We start from the raw sequence: 25,210 nt of genomic DNA, 5'->3' as shown, positions 1-25,210 counted from the left end.
GCCACTGCAATGAGAAGCCCGCACACCGCAACGAAGAGTAGCTCCCCTTCTCCACAACTAGAGAAAGCCAGTGTGCAGCAACGAAGACCCAATGCAGCAAAAAATAAATTAAAAAAAAAAAAAAAGATGCAAGTAAGTGTCCAGACACTTGGATGCAGACATTAAACCAGAGTACAGACTCGTGCATGATGTCTTGGGTATCGGGGAAGATTCTGGAAACAGGAGTGAAAAGTCCTACGCCCTGCTCTAAGTCACTCTGCCTCTCTATGACTCAGATTCCTGTCCTGTAAATTGTGAGCATTGGCGTTACATGCTCTGTAGACTCTAAAGGCACTCATAATCTACTATATAAAAATAGATTATAAAAATATCTTTCCCTTCACATTATCCACTAAAAGCCTTGACCATTTTTCTAAAAATTATTTTCAATTTTCTATTCTATAGAGGTAAGAAGTTATTTCTTTACTAAAAATTTCTATTCAAAGCAGAAAGTATGAGCAGACCTCGTTTATAGCCCTTAGACCTCACCTATATCAAGACTTTATCTCAGTATGAGGGAAAACATAAAAGAAGTTTATTCATTTGTTTCTACTCTTCTATGACGTCTAAAAGTATTTGAATGAAGAGACTCAGATTAAAAAACAAAATCAAAAACCGAAAAACCCCTCTAAATTCTTGTGTGATAGGATTAGGACTGGGGAAGGGAGAATATGGATGTCCTAGGAGGTTATCAGAGGTCACATAACATATGAGGGTTTTTTTTAAAGCTCATTTATATGGTTATTTGCCTCTAACAAAAATGAAAATTACATCTTATCTGGGTTATAATAGAGATGATCTTTATAATCACCAGCCCGGGTGAAGACGCTTCCCTTCCCTTCCATCTATCTCCAAAGAAAGGAAGGAAGGGGGAAAGGAGGGAAGAAAGGAAAGAAGGAAGGAAGGAAGGAGAGAGGGATGGGGAGGAAAGGAGTGGGGGAGGAAGGAGGCTTAGTCCCCGGAAGGTTAGGGCCCCCTTAGCAGAAGTTCTTGATTTGTCCTCTGGCTAAACACCAGGGACCAGTACCTGGAGGGTCAGTGCTTTGGGTACTAAGGATGAAGCAGTGAGCAAACCGGACACAAAATCTTGTTTTTATGGAGTGCAAGCTCAGAATCTTTAATAGATAAGTCAGAGTGTTGACTTGGGTGAATTTTGTTCCCAATATTGCCCTGTATTGCATTTTCCTAGTAGTAAATATTTTAAAAATTTTTCTTCTCTTCTAAAAATAAACATGATGTAGATCTGTCAACAGAACAGAAAAAAAATTATTACCTAGTTTTTGTAATTTAATAAATGAGATTTGTTGTATTATGGTTTTTCACATGAGAGTTAATTTAGTTACTATTTTCCTTCTATTAATAAAAGGGTACAATTGTACTATATTTGAATTTTGTCGTTTTGAAATTTGACATTAAATCTTATTAATAGTACATGTACAATCCTTGTAATACTTTTTGATTGTATTCAGGGAACTGAAATTATTTTCCTCCAAAATTATCAGGCATAATATTCATGAGATTGTAAAGTAAGAGCTGGCAGTCATGTTACCTAAATGTTCCTTCCTCTATAAATACTACATGAATGTTACTTTCACTTGCAGAACTCACTAGACCTTGGCCATGATCATTTCCTCTTTTCAAACCTCCGTGGCAGTTTTTGCCCTAATTATTCTGCATGTCAGTGCTTTGGATACTTTCAAAGCTGCAGTATATGAACATGCTGTCATATTGCCAAATCACACAGAAACACGTGTTTCTCAGGATGATGCCTTGCTCCTCATGAACAAGAATATAGATATTCTGGAGAGAGCAATTAAGCAGGCTGCTGAACAGGTATTCTTTTATTTCTGCTAATCATAATTTATGAGGGGCATGAGAGCTGGTGAAGATTGGAGTGTTGAATTGTCTACATACATAGAGAAATCATTTTCATTTAACTTGTTTTAAACAGGGTGCTCAGATCATTGTGACTCCAGAAGATGCAATTTATGGATGGAAATTTACCAGGGAAGCCATCTTCCCTTATCTGGAGGATATTCCAGATCCTCTGGTGAATTGGATTCCATGTCAAGACCCACACAGGTATTTGAGTTATCCTAGTTGTTTGTACAAAAGTGCTGTGGTTCTCTAAAATGTACACGTTCACTTCAGCAAAATGATAAATCCTGAATGATCATGTATGTGGTGTATGTTATTGTTATATATATATATATCTTGGCATTCATTAGATTTTTAAAAATTGTACCTAAATGCCATTTAACAATTATTTATCATCTAGTATCTTTATTAAATTTGGAGAAATATAAAAATATTTCTTACTGGGATTAGAAACTAAGGGGAATATGATCTCATGAATATTAATTTCTCATGAAAATTAATTTCTGAAGTGGACACGGGTTGTGTTTGGAAAATACTCCAAGATCTCTATTGAAGGTACTATATTTCAATTCATAGTCTCTCTGCTCTAGAATCTGTTTCCCAGGCAGAAAGACCTCACTATCTACTTTCTAGTGAGACTTTATGTTTTGAAACTTTGCATTTTCCTAGGCTCATAAAGCTAATTTTCCTGGGAAAAAGTAATCTAGAAACTTTCTAATGTAAAATATTTAATATACGTGTGTACATTTAATCTATAACTCCCACTATCTACTAAGGCTTGAATTATTGAGGCATGGATGCACACTTCCATACAGGCAGTAAAAAGTCCCTCACTCTTTCACACTCGTTCTTTCTCAACTCTCACATCCTCTCACCATCTCTTACCCTCTTGCACTTTCTCTCACTCTTGTACCTCAAATTAAGTTTGTTAAACATCCCTTTGCCATGTTCTTGCTGGAGGACTATGGATACCACACTTTTTGAGGCACTCCTGGTTAGTGTAAATTTTATATAAGCGTTATCAGAAAGCGGCTTTTCTCAGCTCTAAAGAGACCAACCGCACAACGAGGAGAATATCGGGTTACATTGCAGTCGAGTGGAGTCTCAGCTCTAAAGAGACCAACCGCACAACGAGGAGAGTATCGGGTTACATTGCAGTCAACCACTCCACTTACCAATCGTTCCTGTTCTGAGCTGATGCTTCCTATGATGTTTGTAAGAAACACTTTTGTGGAAGAAGAGGCAATAGCAGGACAGTCTTTCTTTCCTTTTTTTTAAAATAAATTTATTTAGTTATTTTTGGCTGTGTTGGGTCTTCGTTTCTGTGCGAGGGCTTTTCTAGTTGCGGCGAGCGGCGGCCACTCTTCATTGCGGTGCGCGGGCCTCTCACTGTTGTGGCCTCTCCCGTTGCGGAGCACAGGCTCCAGACGCGCAGGCTCAGTAGTTGTGGCGCACAGGCCTAGTTGCTCCGCAGCAGGTGGGATCCTCCCAGACCAGGGCTCGAACCTGTGTCCCCTGCATCAGCAGGCAGATTCTCAACCACTGCGCCACTAGGGAAGCCCTGGACGGTCTTTCTGCCTAGAAGTTTTGAGAAGGGGGACAACCCATTTTTTTTCATCTCACAGTAGGATTGTAAGATGGACTTCTTGTTAAAAACAACATGTTGCAACTTTATGGTCTAGTCAAATATCACAGTAGCTATGGAAACTGGTGAAGGTTGGAGAGAGGTCTATTCCATATGGTTAGTAAATACCTCTTTCATAGCTCTACACTAGAAAAAAGAAATTTTGACAGACAATGGGCTTACGTTGTCACCCAATACAGTTACATTTAATTCATTTAACTGTTACTTATTTAGCATCTACTGTGTGCCAGATACTATTTTAAGAATAAGAGATACAGCACTTATTAAAACAAAGTCTTTGCCCTCCCTGAGGCTTATGAATATTCTAGTGGGAGAAGATAGATGTAAACAAACTCATTTATTATATAGAATGTCATTTGGAGATAAGAATAGGGATGCTGACTGAAAAAAAAAAAAAAAAACCACAACGTAATAGTTGACAATTATGTTTTCTTTGGGGCTTTACCAAGGACTTTAGCCTGGGATACAGCCCCTCAGATACGTCTTCAGACAGTTCCAAAGAGGTAAGGTAGGAGACAAGATATATAGGAATTTTTGCAATCCCCGCAAAGGAAAAAACAAAGAAGGTAACCCAACATCAAAAGATTACTGCTAATGGGACTTCCCTGGCGGTCCAGTGGTTAGGACTCCGTGCTTCCACTGAAGGGACCGCAGGTTCAATCCCTGGTCGGGGAGCCAAGATCCCATAGGCCACTCGGCACGTCCAGAAAACAAAAGAAAACAAATAAACAAAAAGGGACTCCCAAGTGTTTGGCCTGAGCAGTTGGAGGTGTGGAATTGGCATTTACAGACATAGGGAGTGTTACTGAACCAAACTTGGGTCCACTTGCCCAGGCACGGTAAAGCCTATCTACTGACACCGGGCCGTAGTGAAGGAAAGTGCAGGGCCAAGCAAGGCATACAGGCAGCTAATGCTCAAAAGACTGAAACTACCCGATGGATTTTAGGGAAGGGTTTTTAAAGGCAAGGTGAGGGAGACAGTGGCAGGGTGTGTGATCAGCTCTTGCACAGTTCTCTGATTGGTTGATGGTGAGGTAACAGGGTGATGTCACAGGGGTTAACATCATCTATCCTCAGGCTCCAGCCAGTCTGGGAGTTATGTGCTCATGTTCATCATGCAGTTAGCTTCTTCCATCTGGTGGGGATTTTCGTATCTGCAAAACAATTGAGGAATGTGTGTCAGATTCTATTATTTATGCTCTTTGGGGAGGAACTAAAGATTCTGTGACTCTGCTGTATAGCTAATCTATTATTTAAATTGTTACCAGTTCTCCCCGCCCAACTACTATTTTTTTGTTACTATGTGTTTACATTCTTCCAATCATTAATTCTTTTTTTTTTTTTTTTTTTTTTTTGCGGTACACGGGCCTCTCACTGTTGTGGCCTCTCCCGTTGCGGAGCGCAGGCTCAGCAGCCATGGCTCACGGGCCCAGCTGCTCCGCAGCATGTGGGATCTTCCCGGACCGGGGCACGAACCTGTGTCCCCTGCATCGGCAGGCGGACTCTCAACCACTGCGCCACCAGGGAAGCCCCAATCATTAATTCCTGAGCCAGATTTTTGTGACTCAGGGAAGGCCTGGGAGACTAAAGCTTTTCCACAAAAAAAGAAGCAGGTAGAGGACATGGAGGATGGGGGGAGCCTGTCCTGGGAAGGTCCCATAGGGTCCTCTCGGTTACAGAAGCACTGAAGGAATAGAAGGTCTGGGATGAAACTCAGGAAATCAGTTTTGTGCATCTGAAGTTTGAGCTGTGATTTAATAGATATCCAACTGGAGATATAACCTTCGCAGTTGCATATTCGAGTCTGGCATGAAAGACAATGTCAGGGTTGGAGGGAGAAAGTCAGGGAGAAAAAATTTTTAAATCAGATTTACTAATCTGGATAAGAGTAACTATCAATCCATCCCTTTTCATTCATTCATTCACTCATTCACCCATGTAACCAGCAAATGTATAAAGAGCTACAGTAAGGAAGCAGGAGGTGCAGTCATGATAAAGAAGCAACTGAGGTTTGAATTCAGACTGCCTGTTAAATGCAAGCTCCAAAACACATAATTGTGCTATAAAAATCAAAGATGAATCTTACTAGATTCTCATTGGTGAGGTCGGGGATGTGCTCTAGCAGTGGCAGTTCAAATGAGGAACCATCTATAAATATCTCCTGAGTAAATCTAGGTCCACAGTAATGTTCTCACATACAGGCATTTTTTTAAAATATAAATTTATCTATTTAATTTATTCATTTTTGGCTGCGTTGGGTCTTTGTTGCTGCACCTGGGCTTTCTCTGATTGCGGCGAGCAGGGGCTACTCTTCGTTGCGGTGCACGGGCTTCTCACTGCGGTGGTTTCTCTTGCTGCGGAGCATGGGCTCTAGGTGCACAGGCTTCAGTAGTTGTGGCACCCGGGCTCAGTAGTTGTGGCGCACGGGCTTAGTTGCTCTGCGGCATGTGGGATCTTCCTGGACCAGAGCTCGACCCCGTGCCCTTGCATTAGCAGGCGGATTCCTAACCACTGTGCAACCAGGGAAGCCCAATACCGGCCTTTTTTTCAAATCACATTGCTCTTAATGAAACTAATGTAATAATGTAGTTTATAGGATGGATAAGTTTATCATCATTCTATTCAGACACTCACTTTTATAAATTTACTCTTATTTGCCTTCTATAAATAAACTCCGTGTTCAAACCTATTAAGCTTTAGGAAATAAAACACAATATCTATCATCTATGCAAGAATAGTAAAGTTGCATTTTTAAATATTGATAATCATATTTAGTTTTAAAAAGCCTGACATGGCTCTCACGCTGTTCCTTTCACATTTAGTGTGACTATTCTCAAGTAAGGTTAATAACTTATCAATAAGTATTTTGCCAACTCCACATTGGTCAGTAATGTCAAAGAGCAAAAAATCTTGGTCCTCAGTGGAAGCAGAAATGTCTCAAAGAGTTACCAATTCACAGATGAAACCACAAAAATTAAAAAAACACTCTACATATTCTTTATTCGGGGTAAAAATAGAGACCTTTCAAGTACATTTTAATTTTTGTATTTTTATTTTTATTTAGAGAATACTTTGTTAGTTTCTGTAATCAAATCCATGTAGATAAGACCTTACATATTTAATACAGTGTGTTACCCCTGTACAAATGGAAAAAATTATGTTTTAACGTTTCTAGACCAATATAGCTGTTAATTTCTGTACAGTGCCAACCCAACACAGTACAACAGAGATACTTTTTCCAAAGTTGACAGCACAGCTAAAGTTTCCAAAAATTCCAATTTTATGTATATACATATATGTGTATATATATAGAGAGATTTATTTATTTATATAAAAAGACCAAGAGCAGTATTTTATGCATCAATAGCAGCAACAGCTTTTCCAGGTTCTGCAGTCATCTGAAAAAAATTATAGAGACATATAGCACACTCCATTAAAAAAAAAAAAAGGTAAAAAACAAAACCTCAGGAAACAGCAAAGTTCTGTTACTGTTGTGGTACCTGGCACCATTTTCTTTATTAGCTTCTCAATCATCATCTGGAAAGAAAACATTCTAGAATAACATCATTATAAATAGATCTGGTAAAGCATGGTCACTACTATGTATCATAAAGCAGGTATAAGATAGTTTACCTTCACAGAGGTATGATACAGTACTGTCCTACATCTGTAATACTATAGGATATAATTAAAAAGATATTTGAGACTTGATTCTACTTTTCCAGCAGAGGGTCCAAAGGATGGTTACGACACAGCTCTGGTACAGAAATGTACCTCCTTAGATAGGATTTTCCCTTCTTTAGTGGCACAGTTCTAGGCACTCACGGTCAAGCACGTTTTCATGTCCTTAAACATAAATTTTTAAAAGTATTTCTATAGTAGGAAAGTTAGTCTCATCATATAAAGTTATTCAATTCATTGTAAAGACACAGTAGTCAAATTTTCTATAAGTCCTGCAAACATTTCTGTTCACACTCCTTTCATCTCCAAAGATAAGAATTATAAGGGGTGGGATAGGGAGGGTGGGAGAGAGGGTGACGCAAGAGGGAAGAGATATGGGAACATATGTATATGTATAACTGATTCACTTTGTTGCAAGGAAAAACTAACACACTATTGTAAAACAGTTATACTCCAATAAAGATGTTTTAAAAAAAAAAGAATTATAGACAGCTTTGCATAATATAAGGCCACAGAGTTACAGCTAAAAAGAAAGTCACAAAGGTAAAAATAATGTCCCTTCTGCTGTAGTCTGCTATTTATTTATCAGTCATCTTGGTATCTTCAGAGTATGGGCTTCCGAACGTCAGGGCACTGAGAGCTGGCTTTGGTCTAATGGCTCACAGCACTACCATTTCCAGGGGAGTTCCAGTGGTGTTCCGTTCCTGCACTACCCAGATAATACGTCTGCGTTTCGGATTACCACCACTAACAAACTGAGACCCCTACCTCCGCCCTCACACCAGAAGGAACGCTCATTTGGCTATTCCCCAACTACCAAGAAACAAATTCCCAAATACATCTTAAACTCCAAGACTTTAGGAGCTGGATTATTTTTGGAAATAATAAAAGAATAAACTTCCTTTATAAAAAGAAAAGAAACTTACCGCTAAGAGGGAGAAAAAAAATTTTAACACCGTGATGAGTTCACCTATGGAGTGAGTTAGAGAAGAGATCTAATGCTTGAGCTATAAGAAACTACAGTGTTTAGACTCAGTGCAGATGAGGAGGAACCAGAAAAGGAGATGGAGAGAAGCACGCAGTGAGTAGGAGAATGAGAGCGTGGGGTCCAATAAGCAAGGTGAAGTGTTTCCGGGAGGAGGGTGTAAGTAACTGTGTCAACTGCTGCAGGTAAGTAGCACAAGATCACAAGATGTCACATGATGATGACATCATGTGGATGTCATCGTCAGCATTAGTGAGAGTTGTTGGGTGGGATGATAGCGATGAAAGCTGATCTGAGCCCTTCTAAAGAGCAAGGGAGAGGATGGGCTGAGGATAGCAGAATGTCCGGCTCTTCCAGGGAGTTTTGTTGTAAGATGGACCTAAGGAATGGAGCATAAAGTAGAGGGGCCTGGAGGTCAAGAGAGGTTTTTATTTTATTTTGTTTAAAGATGAAAGGTACTAGAGCATATTTGCATGCTGATGGAATGATCTAGTAGAGAGATGACAACTGTTGATGCAGGGGAGTGAATAATAAATGCTGGAGCAATAGATACAATGTGGAAAAAAATTCATCAAGGTTAGGCATAATTTGTGACTTCTACGTATAATCTCTATCATGTCACATAATTATCATTCCTTTTTTGTATAAGAACAATTAAGATCCAGTTTCACAGCAACTTTGAAGTTTATCATGCAGGATTGTTCACTATAAGCGCTATGTTATGCACTCAGTCTCCAGGACTTATTTCTCTATTAGTTGCAAGTTTGTACCCTTAAACTGCATCTCTCCAGTTCCCCACAATCCAGCCCCTAGAACCACCATTCTACAAGTTTGACTTTTAAAAATTCCACATATAAGTTATATCATACAGTATTTGTCTTTCTCTGTCTGACTTACTGAAATGTCAATTAAAATTGGATTTAGATTTGGTCATACACCAGTACAAGCAAGACTCAGCTGCCTGGCCAAGAATAACTCTATCTATGTCTTGGCAAATATTGGGGACAAAAAGCCATGTAATCCGTCCTGTGACTCTGCATGTCCTCCTAATGGCCATTATCAATACAACACCAACGTGGTGTATGATGCAAAGGGAAAGCTGGTGGCACGTTACCATAAGGTAAGAGGGGGGCGAGTGTGTAATATGGAGCCTGCTATGAGGGGGTGGATGCTGTGTTTAAGAGTTAGAGCTTCATTCTCTTATAACACAATGTTACCAAGATTTTTTTTAAAGCGAGCAATAAAGAAAATGACACTTTAGAAATGTGGAAAAAATTGTAGGCAGAGACCTATAAGAAAGGTTTGGTAATAGTCCAGGATTGTGATAAAGTTTTTGCATATATAAAACAAGTAATTTAAATATTGATATAAAAGATACTGAGATGACTGTAGTCTGGATACCATTTAATTTTGAAATGATAAAAGATGTTTTCACATTGTATGAATCAGCTGTATGGAAGTTAATTTCCCTGCTTTCTATCAAGTCACAAAAATGATCTTTCTCTTTTAGTTTCTATACCAGTTAATTTAATTACCCTCTTATTGATTTAAGGTCAAATCATAAAATTTTTACTTTAAAATCTGAATTGAAAGAGTAAAATAACCTGAAGTCATAATTTTATACTAAATTGGACCGGGAGAGAAGCTGACCTTTTAAATGGTTATGGGATGTGCAGGTCAGTGTGAATGTCCCTTTTCCTCTCCCATATTTTTTCTAAGTGTCTTAATTGTGGCTTCAGAATCTTCTGACTGGAGAAATTATCTCCTGGAAGTCCTAGGGAAAAATAAATACTACTCAAGAGGAGTGATATTGAGCCAATGACTTTCAAATGTTTTTGATCCTATACCTCTATATGGAAAAAAATTTTAATATGAGTCCTCAAAATAAAATATATTTATATTTATTTGTGTGTTTATTTGTGTATTTATAAATAAAACACAAAACTTTCAAAAAGTTTTCTTCATAAACTTGTGGGTTTCACAACTTGTTTTTATATGTAATTAAACTTCTTTGTTCTCAAAAATGTGTCTCAGACTGGAAATAGAGATGTCAGTACTTCCATTTTCCTTGTTTCTGAGACTGTGTTCACATTGTGAGTATCATTTTTAAAGGCTCTTTCTTCGCAGCTACTCTTCCATTCTGTAAGTGTCGACCTAGTTAAACTGGTAGCATAGTTGGTCAATCTATTTATCCAGGCCCAGTAAACGGCAGGATGGCACAGTGCACTGGATGTGGACAGCTAATGAGGACCTGGGTCACCCTAAAGTGAGAAGCTCTCACTCTTCCATCAGGGTCCCTTGGAACAGTTTGTGACCCATGCTCTCTGACATATGGATCTGATAAGAGTACTTTTGTCAATCAATTCTTAAAATGCTAGTAAATTTCAATTAAAAATTTTTTTTAGGTAGAAAATAAATTTAGAGAGAAGTTTTAATAGTCTGGCTCCCAACCCTCAGTCTTTCCTACTTTGCAAATCATTTTATTAAGCTGTTGACCCTGATTATTAAGTTAGACTAGGTTAATTTCTCAAGTTTACTTGGAAGGAATCAGAGAGAATGAAATGAAATATTTATTTTTAACAACAATTTTGAAAGCTGAGTAAGAGTCCCTGAAATTACTTTGGATGGGTTGCTGTAAAGAGGGAGAGGACCTCCCTCATTTGATTAATAGATATTTATTGTATATCTATTATGTTTCTAGGTATCAGGGACTCAAAGAAAAATGACGTATGTTTTCAGCTTTCAAGAAGTACATAGTGTTTAGGATTTATGGGGAGGTATTTGGCTCCTGATTGAGAGAGGGGGGGAACATAAGGAGAGAGAGGAAGGGAGAGAGAGGGAAAGATAGAGAGAGAGAGAGGGAGAGAGGGAATGAGAGAGACTATATTTCTTCATATTTTTCTTTGGAAATTAACTTCCACTCACCAGAGTCATTCACCTTCTATAGATTTCCTGCTATTGAGCATTGTCAAATCTCAAAATTACCACCTTGGAGAGTTTTCATGTGTCACCTCTTCAATAAACAAGCCTTTCCTGGTTTTATCCTGTGTGTTTGTTATAGTACAACCTCTACTCTGAGCTTCAGTTTGATGTCCCCGAAAAGCCGGAGTTGGTGACTTTCAACACCTCCTTTGGAAAGTTTGGCATTTTCACATGCTTTGATATTCTCTTCCATGATCCTGCTGTGACCCTGGTGAAAGATTTCCACGTGGACACCATATTGTTTCCCACAGCTTGGATGAATGTTTTGCCCTTTTTGACAGCTATTGAATTTCATTCAGCTTGGGCAATGGGAATGAGAGTTAATCTTCTTGTGGCCAACACACATAATGTCAGCCTAAAAATGACAGGTAATTCATGACCAGATGTGGTTTGCCGATTATATTTCTAAATGCAGAGAAACTTGGGCCTCAGATATGACCTGTTGTAATTTTTTGGTTCTTTGTTGGGACTTCTCACTATGTTTGTATCCTTTCATTAAGAAAAAAAAAAAAAAAAAAAAAAAGAGGAAGAAGAAAAGAAAAGCTACTGCTTGCTTATAACAGCTATGGCTGTGTTAAGACTTTTATGTGTATTATTTCATCTAGCCTCACAACAACTCTACGTATGCGCTGAGTACTATCATTCCAATTTTGCAGATTAGAAAACTGAGATACACAAAAATGCAAGTAACTTGTCAAAGGCCACGAGATAGTAGGGGGCAAAGCAGGGAACTAAACAAGATATGCCCTATAACTGGCAAGGCAGAGTAGTGTATCATTGACATGTTGCTGTATAACAAATTGCTTTAAAAGTAAAAAGTGAAAGTGGCTTAAAAACAATAAACATTTAGTATCTTACAATTTGTGTTGGTCAGGAATTTGGGAGTAGCTTAGCTGGGTGGTCCTGGCTCAGGCCATCTCTTCAGGTTACATTAAACTGTTGGCTGGGCTAAGTCATCTGAAGACTTGATTGGGGCTGGCAGGTCTGCTTCCAGGATGGCTCACTCATATGGTTATCGGTAGGGTTCCTCTCTTTCTCAGTGGGTGTTGAGAGGAGACCTTCATTTCTTGTACGTGGGCCTCTCCATAGGGCTGTGTGATGGATCCTTATGACATGGCAGCTGGCTTCCTCCAGAGCAAGTAATGAGAGAGAGTGGGAGATAGAGAGAGAGTGGGAAAGAGAAAAGCTGCATTGCCATTAATGACTAGTCACAAACCATTATTTCTACCATGTTCTATTGATTAGGAGTATGTCACTAAGTCAAGCCCACACTCAAAGTGAAGGGAATTAGATCCACCCATCGGAGAAAGGAGTGTTGAAGAATTTTGGAACATACTTGAAAACCACCACAATGGAGAAAGGGAGGGAATTTTGTATTAAATTCCCTATCTCTCAGGAATGCCTGAGTACAACAATTTTAATATTTGGCTAAATTTTCTATAACGCTAGTAAATTATATTCAAAGTTTATTTGAAATGAGACCACTGATCATGTAGTTTAATCTCCTTCAGTAGAGAATAGCAGAAGTATTATACTTAGGTGTTCAGTGCCTTGTGCTTTCTCATTGTGACTAATCTTGTGACATGACCACATGCTCAATTCTGATGGGGAAACTGGTGATGTTGGGTTTGCTTTTTGTTTTTAAAAGACTTGTCTTCCATTCACAGGCAGTGGTATCTATGCACCACACTCTCCCAAAGTATACCATTATGATATGGAAACAGAGTTGGGAAAGATCCTCTTTGCAGAGGTGGATTCGTATCCCCAAAACTCTCCGACCTACCCACCAGCTGTGAATTGGAGTGCCTACGCCACCACCGTCAAACCATTCCCAAGACAGAAAAACTCCTTTAGGGGCTTTATTTCCCGAGATGAGTTCAACTTCACAGAACTCTTTGAAAATGCAGGAAACCTTACTGTGTGTCAAAAAGAGCTGTGCTGTCATTTAAGCTACAGAATGTTAGGAAAAGAGGAGAATGAAGTGTATGTTCTAGGAGCTTTTGCTGGACTTCATGGCCGAAGGAGAAGAGAGTATTGGCAGGTAATCTCAGCTCGAGAGAAAGGGAGTGTTTGGATGTCAGTAAATTCCAGGGTTAAGTTTTCATATTTGTCCCGGGGAACCAGATGCTTTTCCTTGGCATGACTGTATGCATTGCCAATGTCTCATACACACACACACACACACACACACACACACACACACACACACACACACACACATTTTGGGATTAATCATGTGATATTTGCAGGGGGGCTAAGTATCATTGATTGCTTGCTTTGAGCACATTAAAAGAATACATTAGCCTGATGATGCTGATTTTCTCTTTGACTAATGAAACTAGTTTACATATTGAAGTGAACTTCAAGAAGGCTTCTTTAAGTAGCTTTGCTGTCACATCTGAATATAAAGTCTTGTTTTAACTTTTAAAACCAACAATAAGTAGGGATATCACTTTTATTTTAACTTCTCTTGTAACCAAATGTCCTGATCATTTCATGCCCTTCCAGTTACAATTTTTTTTAACTTTTTGTATAATGTTGGCTATGCATTTGTTTTTTCTTATTTTACTCTTTGCCTCATTGCCTTCTCCTAAGGAAACAGATATGAAAAAAAAAAAAAAAGAGTAGATCAAAATTTTAATCATCCTTTTGGCTTTTGTATTCCTGTTGCCCAAATACCTCTACTTTCTTGGGCCAAATGCCATCATCTGGGCTTCCCTGGTGAGGCAGTGGTTGAGAGTCTGCCTGCCGATGCAGGGGATATGGGTTTGTGCCCCGGTCTGGGAAGATCCCACTTGCCGCGAAGCGGCTGGGCCCGTGAGCCATGGCTGCTGAGCCTGCGCGTCCGGAGCCTGTGCTCCACAACGGGAGAGGCCACAACAGTGAGAGGCCCACGTACAGCAAAAAAAAAAAAAAAAAAAATTCAAATGCCATCATCTGACATGCCAGACTAATGGTTTTATCTGTTACCAAGTCCAAGCTTGTACTGCTTGCTGTATGACAGACCAATACATTGAGAGATGAGTTGTTGGAACAAGGAATAGTGAATTTATTTGGAAAGCCAGCAGACTGAGAGGATGGTGGACTAGTGTCCCAAAGAACCATCTTCCCTGAGGTAGAATTCAGACTTCTTTTACACTAAATGGGGAGGGGGTAAAATCTTAGTTCCAGTCAGACTCTGGAGGGGATGTGTTTATTTTTTCCTTCCTGCAGCGATTCATAGGTGTGCTGGTCTGGAAGTTTCCTGTGAGCTAAACAAAGGTATTTTAGCTCATTACATGAAAGGCAGAATTCTCAGAGATGGTTCATTATGTATAATTTAAAGCTTATAGGCAGCATGCCTTTAGTGATTAACTTGTAGCAAAAGCAGTAGACTACAAAGGTTTAAATAAAGAGAAACAGATCCAATATGGAGTGGATTTGTTCTTTCCTATTACAAATCGAGTTTTAAACTGGCTTCTTTCTTTCAATCCTGCTAGTTACCCAGGAAGTGGGGGTTGGTTCTTAATCATTTGCCATTTTCAATAAAGCAGGTAATTATATGATCCAAATCCCTTTATCAAATGATGAAAATATTTACTTTGCTACGTTTATAAACTGAGTCAACAGTTCTAGTACAAGTAACTTAGATGCAAGACACTGCATTTTATCTGCGTCTCTTCTACACAGGTATGCACAATGGTGAAATGTAAATCTACTAATCTGACAACATGTGGACAGCCAGTAGACACTGCTCTGACAAGATTTGAAATGTTCTCCCTAAGTGGCACATTTAGAACAGAGTATGTTTTCCCTGAAGTGCTACTTACTAAAATCAATCTGGCACCTGGAAAATTTGAGGTAGGATAACTTTAAGAGTGTCTTCATTTTATCTGTTTTCTAAAGTCACATAAAACAGGCTATGACAACTGTATCTGTTAACTTTTGCTGTGTAAAAGACTCCTCAAAATTTCATGGCTTTACACAATAACCATTTCTTTATCCCTGATTTTGTGGTTGGTGATGTGAACTGGGTGTAGCTAGGCTGTTCTTCTGGACTATAAGAGGCTCGATTGATCTTGGCTGGGCTCATTCATGCATGTGCCACTAGCAGGTGGGTTAGTTGGGGCTGGCTGGTTTGTGATGGCATAGTCTCAGAGAGGTGGGATGATTGGGGCCACTCTCCCTCTGTGGTCCCTCATCTTCCAGAAAGCCTTGTCTTGTTCACATGTTAGATTAAGGAGTCCAAGAGCATAAATAGGGAAAGACACAATAGGCCAGTTCTTTTCAAGTCTCTGCTTGCAACATATTTGCAAATATCTCATCTACCAAAGCAAGTCACATGACCAAGGTAGATTCAAAGGGTGGAGAAATAAATGCTGCAGAACTCTCGATGGGAAGAGCTGTAAAATCATAATGCAAAGGGTATGGATAAAGGAGGGGATATTTTTGTGACCATTTTTGCAACATACAGCAACTAATTCTAAAGTGATGACACTTTGTTGGAATAACACCATAAGATACCTAGACCCTATGAGCCTGAGGCAACATTCATTTCAGAATATTTACTTACAGATTTTTAGTTTCTTTTTGTCACATGTTTCTTTTTGTCACAAACAGAAAATCAAATATTTATTTCATAAACCATAGTGGCCATAGCCAATTAATCCACAAATTAAGCTAGTCTCAAATTAACATTAAGATTCTGTAGGTTTGTATCTTCTAGGCAGTACATGGCACATATACACACGTATATAAACATACTCTACAAGTTTGGCCCTTAATGTCTTCTCTGAACTGTGCCAAACAGTGGCAGAGTTTCAGAACCTAAAGTGAAATCACTGCATTTGTTTTTTATAAAAGAAAAATAGGATCTAAGTTAATTAATCCAGAACATCAAGCAAGGAAATCTTTAAAATTGCAGATTGCTTATGGTCATATATCTGTGTCTGCCTGTTTTATCAGATTGGAATTGGTCATATTTATAAAAATATTTAATTCTGTGATACCAACAGTTCAACACACAGTGCAGCCTTAAGGCTGGGAAACCCAGAGAATGGGAATCCTTGGATGCCATAGAACCTAGTTAGGCAGAATCTCATGAGCAAATTGAGGCTGGAATAAAAGCTGACATGCCAACTACAGAAAATCTTGATCAGATCTGAAGTAAGGGGTCTGGAACTCAAATCCAGTAGTTGAAAGTTGGCTAGAGTGGCACAAATATGTGTAAATGAACTGAAAGTTTCAGGGGCCAATTCAAGGAAGTCAGAGATGGGCGAGTAGGGTTCACCCAGGTAAGCTTAGGTATGGGTGCACTATATCTTGTAAGCCCTGCCATTTAAATTTAGCACACAATCTAATTTTCTGAGTACAATTTTAAAAAATAGATCAGCGGCGGCATTAGATTCTCACAGGAGGCGGAGCTCAGGCGGTAACATGAGTGATGGGGAGCATCTGTAAATACAGATGAAGCTTTGCTCACTTGCCCACCACTCACCTCCTGTTGTGTCGCCTGGTTCCTAACAGACCACGGACTGGTACTGGTACCAGTCCGTGACCCGGGGGTTGGGGACCCCTGCCATAGATGACAAGTTTTTACATGAGTCACACTGACCATGTCTTCCTGAGTATTTCCCCAGTTTCCTTGACTGATGGACTCTCCATCAACACATATTTACACATTATCTTTGCGGATCACTTCTGCAGAGATTCCAGCATATTCATTGCCTATCTTTTCCCCATCCTTAGTTCTACGCTAAGAGCATGAAGTGTTACTGACCATCACCACAACTGTGGGAAACATCTTGCTTTAGCATTTTAGGTATATTATCAGAAGTGTGGCCTCTGCAACTAACTAGTTATGTAAGTTTGTGCAAGTCAGTTAACCTCTGAATTTCCTACCTGTAAAATGGGGAGAATATCTTCCTCACTGATTTGGTAATGCATGTGAAAGCACTTTGTGAACAGTGAAGCATTATACAAATATCAGGATATATTTTTAGGTACTTACCTCAAAAGGTTTACCTAGTTAACCAAACTCATCAACAACTGGAGGAAAAGCTTGCCAGAATTAGGCCACATGTACTGAACATCATGTAAGTATACATCAATGTGCAGACAGACTGGAGGAGTAGGAGGTCAGGTTCCACTGTAGATACAGTAAATCAGAATCTCTGAGGATGAGACCTATACTTTTCATAGTCCTACAGGTGATTTTGGTGGGTAAAAACTACCAGTTTAAGGGAATAGTCAGAAAGGTCAAATTATCTTGAGTGTGTAACTTAGAAGGCCAGTTAATTATATAGTATATTTTAGGAAAATTTGTAACAAGAAAACAGTAAAAATGCTAAGTTCTAACTAGACCCCAAGGGACAATCACTGATGTGGAACAGTTAATTCCAAGGAGGTCAAAGTAGACACAGTTTTACTATATTGATGAAAAGTCACAAGAAAACTAAATATTTGTGTTTAACTTGTTTCAAACTTTCACCCAAATGTAATTTGAAATATACCTCTGTTATTTCATTTTTGTTCTTTAACGAACAATTTAATAAACAAGGGACTATTTAGAAACAATGAACACTTAATAAACAATGAACATTTAACATTTTATATTTGTTCATTTAATTACCAACAGGTTGTGTGTTTGACGACTTGTCAGTGAGCTATGTTTTTGTGTATATGTATCACCACAATAATCATCTTCGAGGATATTTAGTTATTTTCTACTTCTAGTTATAAAGTATCTAATTTCTCACCTTCTAAGCTCTTCCCCATCCAAACTGTCCTTCTCACAACTGATGATGAACTCATTTTCTTTAATTCGTGTCTATTTGTGTTTTCTTCTATTCTTGTTCCATTACTTTGCATACATTACTCCCTTACAGAGAAGCCTCTTGCCTTCGGGATAGATCTGATCATTCATGGCTTTCACAAATCCGATCCCTACAGTTCTCTTTGACCATATGGTCTTAGTCTCCTCTTCAATAATCTTCAACTCCAGCTAGTGATGTGCTGTAAATTGTAACAAGCCACTCTCTGAGGAAGAAAAAGAAAAGCTCCTATTTGTGGCATTTGCCAGTTATCATGATGTAAATATTCTCACCACCATCAATTTCAAGAACAGCCATGTTTAACAACCAGCTGTCAAAGTTCCTGGAGATTTAACAGTCTGTTGCTGTGAGCTTACACACCACTGGCTCCAGCACACAACTTGTTCTAACCAAATTGGAGTGAGAAAGCACATTGCCTAGATCTGTCACATACCTTCCTGTCTCAGAATGAGCCTTTGCTGCTTGATTTCCACTTGGCATAAAGTCTTCCATCATACAGCCCCAGGGAGAAATTCCTAACTGCTCCTTGTAGCAGACTGTATCCCACCTTGGGAAGCAGAGCAGTTCAGCTATTCCTTCTCAGACCTCCTAAGCACATACCTGTTTCTCTCTGCAATATACTAATATACTGATTTCTCTCTTTATATGTGGGATCTTCTCAGTTTCACCATTAACTTTTAAGCTTCTTGAGGGGAGGGTGTTATTTGTGTTCCTCTGGCTCCTGGTTATCTTGCATATAATTGGACTCAATAAATTTTTGCTACTGATGATTTCTGACTTTTCATTAAGGGTTACATCTGATTGTTTAAACTCAATTATTGAACCCTCTAGAATGGCTCTAGTCTTCCTTACATAGAAAATAGCTGTTTCCTATCTTTCCCACCTGTTCCCCAACCCCCAGCCCCAGCCCTAGCTCCCTTACCTACCATGATATCTAGGATGGTTTCAAAATCATGAGTTTGCTTGTAATGTATATTCTAATCAAGTTGACTATACTTTTCCCCCTTTTTCTTTAGGTACTAAAAGATGGGCGTTTGGTAAACAAGAATGGATCATCTGAGCCTATCCTGACAGTGTCACTGTTTGGCAGATGGTACACTAAAGACATACGTTCCATCTCAGGCAGGATCAGCAACTCAGCAACAACTTACCTGATAATATCCACATTATTAATGATCATAGCTTTGCAAAATATTGTGATGGTGTAGGACATCGCTTTATCACATTCATTGTTGCATCCAAGTTTACTAAGAAACTTTGAATGGCTCGCTCCTCAGTATAGACCAATGATTTCCAAATATATATTTTTTTCTCATCAAGGATTATATTTAAGTGTTATGGTAATTTTGCCTCATTCTTGGCTATGCTGAAATAATACAGTATATGGTATAATGGTATAAGTGAGGTTTGGGCCATGTAAATGAGGATTACTCCTGGCTCCAGCCTTATTTGCTGTGTGTGCTTGTGTGTGCATGAACAGAGTGAAGAGCTCCAGGGACATTGTACATATAGTGGCAGCCTTTGGAGAGAACCGTAATGATGGGAACAGAGACGTTTATGACGGAATTCCATTTGACATTAAAGACAGTTTGAACTCATCCAGTTTCCTGTGCTAATGACTGGGGAGGATTTGCTTTCTAATCAGATGGAAACATAAACTCATTGGAGTTTCATTGGAAACATAAACTCCAACGTTGAAGTTCATCTTAACAGTGAAAGTTGTTTTGAGATGTTCTAGAGGAAATAACAGCTAGTCCAGGTTAATGGGTATTCATAGCTCCAAACAGTCCTGCCTAAAGGCTGTGGTGTAATCTAACGGGAACAAATCCCGTAACACAAAGACCATGACTGTTTTTTGGTTTTTGTCTTAAATTTATTTTATTTATTTATTTTTGGCTGTGTTGAGTCTTTGTTGCTGTGTACGGCCTTTCTCTAGCTGTGGCGAGCAGGGGCTACTCTTTGCTGCGGTGCATGGGCTTCTCATTGCGGTGACTTCTCTTGTTGCGGAGCACGGGCTCTAGGCGCGTGGACTTCCGTAGTTGGGGCTTGCGGGCTCAGTAGTTGTGGTTCGCGGGCTCTAGAGCACAGGCCCAGTAGTTGTGGCATCCGGGTTTAGTTGCTCCGCAGCATGGGCGATCTTCACGGATCTGGGCTTAAACCCGTGTCCCCTAAATTGGCAGACGGATTCTTAACCACTGTGCCACCAGGGAAGCCCCACTATGACTGTTAATGGTAACACTATTTTCAACATTGAGTATCTGCTTTTTTAGTGGTGGTGAATGTACATGTATGTAAATAGTCCAAAATCACATAATCATCAAAATTGTGTGTTCTTTTATCTCTTCATAAAATATAGAACATTTCAGGTTAGCCAGGTTTCGCTTGAGGAAGTTAGACATTATGCAATGGTTTTGCGATGTGTTCTGTGACACTTGGGCAATGATATTTCACTTCCAGTTGACCTCTGAAACTAAACCCACTGGTTTGAGAAAGATACAAACAAGGATATCCTCACAGATTCTAAGGGACAGTTCTTCCCTTCATTCACACTTAGAGCTGTCAGCTGTACTTCAACTCATTAAAAATAAAAACAAAAATGAAAAACAAATAACACCAGTCCCAAGGAAAATAAAGACTACTTAATTGCAAAATTGCATCACAATGTTTTAACCCATATCTCATCAGTGGTTTTCACACACCCACTGTGTTTTATTAAACAACTCAAGCAGTTTCATTTGGCATTGATTTAGGGAAATACACCTGAGGGAGTAGCTCTTTAGTTTCTAATGAATCTTATGTCAGAGTCCAGTTTCTGTGATAAGCGTCTTTCTGTCTCACCTTAAAATTTCATGTTAGTTCTTCAGTCTCCTGTGGTTCTGGAGGGAATAAACAAGGTTCTGGTTTCCACCTATCCTGGATTTCACCAGGCTTCTTCCTAAAATGCGCTGTCACAGCTTCCCAGTTGCTGGCACCTGTACTGCAAAGCTGCTCCTTCAGCTTCAGGTTTCCCTCAGTGCTCACTGTCTGTCTTTTGTTCTTTCATTCACATAGCATTTGTTGATTTCATACTATGTTCCAGGCACTAGGTACTGGGACATGGTCTATGCATTCTCTTTGATCTTTTTACCATTCATTCTGTGACACTGCCCCTGTCATATAATCTAGTCCAGTAATTTCTGTGATATATTCGCAGCCTACTCTGCAAGGATCACTACCTCTACTTTCTACTTTTTTATTTCTTCTTTGCATTTTGACCCATCCTCATGGTGTTAGCATATTCATCTACATAAGTGATTTCCAGTGGCATTTTTTTCTCTGTTTTGACCTCTCTTAAATTCCATTCACATTCTTTAACTCCATTCTGACCATCTCTCTTAGGTATCTCATAGATGATAATGTTCTAAAAAAATCTTAGGGCTGATGCCTGCTTAAGTAAATATGGTCATAACACACACACACACACACACACACACACACACACTCTCAAACCCTTAGCCACACAAAGATACCTCTAACAAAGGCATTCTTGAAAATATATTTGGATGTATTGAATAAAAACGGTAAAACTGGGAAGAGGATTTCTTGAGTTACTGGACCTGGAGACCTGAAGTAGTACTTGGAGGAGGAAAGAAGATATTTTAGCAATCTCCTAGAGAATTTCCAGGCCACTTGATGGTAAGTCAAAGGAGAAAAATAATAGGGATGAACTGTATGATATTAACTTACCTGTCCTCAAATATCTTGTGACACCTCATATAAATATGGATCGAACAACCCTGATGATAGCTTTGATCAGTTATAAGAGTTATGAGCCCTTGTTTCCCTGCTCCTCTTATGTACATTTCATTTTTTTTTATCCCAGATGTTAATTTTTAGAAAGATACGCTACCCTTCACTTATTCCTGTTGAACTCTCGAAATTCAGTCCATTAGCTGGAGACTCAGGAATTCTTATGCTAAGGTCATTTTACACTATAATTTCAATCTTTTTAGTAAAATAACTAATAAAGAATGAAAACATTTTAGGAGATTGCTAATATTGAGTTTTTCATTATACTGTTTGAAGATGAGTTTTCTAAGAGAGTCTGATTGTTTTTTTATGAACAAAGAAAAGAGGCAAAAAAGGTCAATGCTCATTTTTTATGATAAAGAAAAATGGCAGTTTATATATCTTCTAGAATCAGAAGTGCAAACTTAAATACAGTTACCCAGGATGACTAATGAGCCAGAGGGGCTTTATAAATGAAGAGCGGGCATAACAGACATATAAAATATTTGAATTCCAGAAGGCTAAAATGGGGGTTTTCACAGACAACATTACAAGGACACTCACGTGAGTGCCAGTGATAGGACAGGAATTTAATGTTTTGGGCATCAGACCTTACATAGAATACACTTCAGGTGGCTTTTTTGTTTGACTTTCATTCCCTACCCACCTGCATTTAGCCTGCCCTTCTCTTACCTGTAATTAGGAGGTCCACCATAGCAACTTCAAGATTACAGGTAAGGTTCCATGTGCTAGAATTGAAAAGCCAGAGCTAAAGAAATCTAAGACTTAATTAAAAATATAAGAAATGGTAGATTTTAAAGCAAAGAATGTGAGGCCTAAAATAAATTATTCCTACAAGACTTTACATCCATTATAAACTCTTACAACCCTCATGGCCTTGGTAAGTACTAGTAACACTTCATGTTATAAAAAGCATCGCATTTGATATATTTACCACTGAAATGAACTTCTCAGGGACAGAAATCATGCTTACTCATCATGATGTATTTCTAATGTATGGCACAGTGCCTGAGACAAAGCTGCTGAATGAACTAAAAAAATTACTAAGAACAGAGAGAATGGGTGCCCAGAATGGGTGTCCGTTTGTATTTGGGACATGATAGTTCTGTAGATCCTACTGTACAAGATATAAATCTTTCACTGACCAGATGACGCTTTCAATATGACCATATGTGAATTTAAGTTTAAGTATCTTAGCAATTCATGGAACATATCAGTGAATTGTGAGAGCATTGTCATTTGGACATGATGGAAAAGCAATTGCTTATAATTTACTCCTGCTGGGAGACATCTAGTATAAATATGCTCTTGACTACATGAAAATGGAAGTAGGAGGGCAGTAGTTGGAGCGCAGATATGTGCCTTACTATTAAGTCCTAACTCATGCCTCGTGGCTAGGAACCTATTCATCAATTAAACATCTCACTAATTTGAAAGGAATCCAAATATACTAGAAAAGATGATAAAGTGATAGTACAAGAAATTAAGTGAAAGAATATGTACCCTCTGCCCCGTTTATGGAATAAGATGTTATGAATAGAACGGGGTCCTTTTGTATTTCCTTCCGATTGCATTCTTCTCCTTTCCCTGTTTGCTTTTATTAGAGGAAGTCATTATCCTAAGGTTATTTTAGATCATTCCCATGACTTCTTGGTAGTTTATTACATAAGTACATAAATATCTTAGTACTATTTTGCATTTTTAAAAATTTTGTATATGTGGCATCAAATTATACATATCATTCTGCATATTTCTTATTTTTACATAAGAAACTTTGAGCTTTATCTGTGCAAACAAGCATCAATCTACCTCATGCATTTTCACAGTGTACGTTGTACAGTTGCCTTAGTGTGCCAGTTATTCAGCTATCGTCTCTCAGCTCCAAACCCACCTTTCTGTATTCTTCTTTGTGATGATGAGGCTGGGACTAGGCAAACATATTTCTCCTTTGTCACCTGGCTCCCTGTTAGGTTCTGCCAATAGAGGACTCTAGAGGGAAACAGAAGATTGGATGAGTAGTAGAGAGACTTCCGTTCACCTGTCAGTGTCGTCCCATCAGCAGTACTGTACCTGACAGCAGTAGTTTGTTCCAGTAGCACGTGGTTCTAGTTTTCCGTTTTTTCCATAGTTTCAGAACCAGTGTCATTACCCTCCTTCAAAAATGTCAGCACCAACCAGTGTCTCCTCAAGCGATGAGTTGCAGCTCTGTGGAGGTCCTCCTCTGAGGTGCTGGCTTATATGCACCAGCTGGAGATCACCGTCTCCCTAGGGGTCTGAGCCCCAGCTCCACAGGGTTCCCTGGAAAGCTTCTAGCTTCTGGCATTCTCCTCTTCCCTTTTTTCACGTATATAAGGAGTGGTAGCTGCTTTCCTCAGTTATCCTGTCTGTGTTACCTCAGTGTTCCTTTTTTGTCCTTCATTCATCAAATATCTGTTTAACCAAATCCCTATGTTAAATTATCTTAAAATAACTGGTGTGGATTCTGTTTTCCTGGTTGCATATCATCTGATACAATGGATAAGACAATATTCATTTGTCTTCTCTCCTACTGCCAGATATGGTGGACATGGCCAAACCCACTGCACTGAAATCTTGGGTAAGTTTGATAATATAGTAAAGGACAAAATGTGGAAGCAGTCAACTGTGAGGCAGTGTTGGTCCCAAGCATGTTGTCATGGCCTCTCACACAGACATCAGTAAAAAAGCAGCAGGACCATTCTCTGGTTTCCTCTGAGCTGCTAGGTTCTTCATTACAGGAGGGCTGCCGAAACCATAAACTTTGGGTGCACCTCTGGGAGAAGAGGCTTTGGGGACACGTATCGTTGATCTCAAATATATACTTTGTGGAACTTATATGAATTCTCAGTGACAAACTGAATCAAAAGGTAACATCAGCTGACTCTGAATCACCAGTTTCAACAGTCTTTGTCCCTGTGTTTGTTTCTGTGGTTTAGTCCAGCTCAATGGATGCTTAGGTTTTTTTACTTTGGGGTTTTTTTTACCTATTATACTTATTATTAATATTATTTCTTATTATAAATAAAGCTTCTCTGAGCATTCTTGTACATATCTCCCTGTGCATCTTAAGAAGTCCAACAACTTATTTTGGATTCCTACAACTGGTCAGGAAGGTCTTGTGTTGGATGGTGATGATGAATAAAACAAAAGTTTCTTTTCTAAGAATCTCAGTCTAGGAGACAGAGTATCACCACCATCATTGTCACTCATTATCATAATAATCAAATAGTGAGGAAATAGAATATGCCTCACACTGTGTTATGCATTTTCAAGTATCTCATTTAATACATGTAATGAACATCACGGAATATTATAATGGGTCAATTTTGCCTTGGAAGACAAGAGAGTTGTCAGAGACCAGTTGGGTAAGTCAATCAGAAC

The 25,210-nt window shown here is 38.9% G+C and overlaps 1 protein-coding gene and 1 long non-coding RNA gene across 2 annotated transcripts; one reads left to right on the top strand and one right to left on the bottom strand.

Moving 5' to 3' along the window:
* Nucleotides 1–1,636: 1,636 nt before the first annotated feature.
* Nucleotides 1,637–20,341, top strand: LOC131767639 (pantetheine hydrolase VNN2). The gene is made up of 7 exons (XM_059082899.2): nucleotides 1,637–1,872; nucleotides 1,991–2,121; nucleotides 9,153–9,348; nucleotides 11,290–11,578; nucleotides 12,878–13,251; nucleotides 14,880–15,050; nucleotides 19,039–20,341. The coding sequence occupies exons 1-7, from the start codon at nucleotides 1,660–1,662 to the stop codon at nucleotides 19,228–19,230; spliced, it is 1,566 nt and encodes a 521-aa protein (XP_058938882.1). The 5' UTR covers nucleotides 1,637–1,659; the 3' UTR covers nucleotides 19,231–20,341.
* LOC136792372 (uncharacterized) lies at nucleotides 19,928–23,782 on the bottom strand. The gene is made up of 3 exons (XR_010836047.1): nucleotides 23,703–23,782; nucleotides 22,484–22,539; nucleotides 19,928–20,190 (listed from the first exon to the last, which is right to left on the bottom strand). It is a non-coding gene; the product is annotated as an uncharacterized lncRNA (long non-coding RNA).
* Between the last annotated feature and the right edge of the window lie 1,428 nt (nucleotides 23,783–25,210).

Source organism: Kogia breviceps, chromosome 13, assembly GCF_026419965.1.
Source record: "Kogia breviceps isolate mKogBre1 chromosome 13, mKogBre1 haplotype 1, whole genome shotgun sequence".
Lineage (NCBI taxonomy): Eukaryota > Metazoa > Chordata > Mammalia > Artiodactyla > Physeteridae > Kogia > Kogia breviceps.
This window is presented reverse-complemented; position numbering and strand designations above follow the sequence as displayed.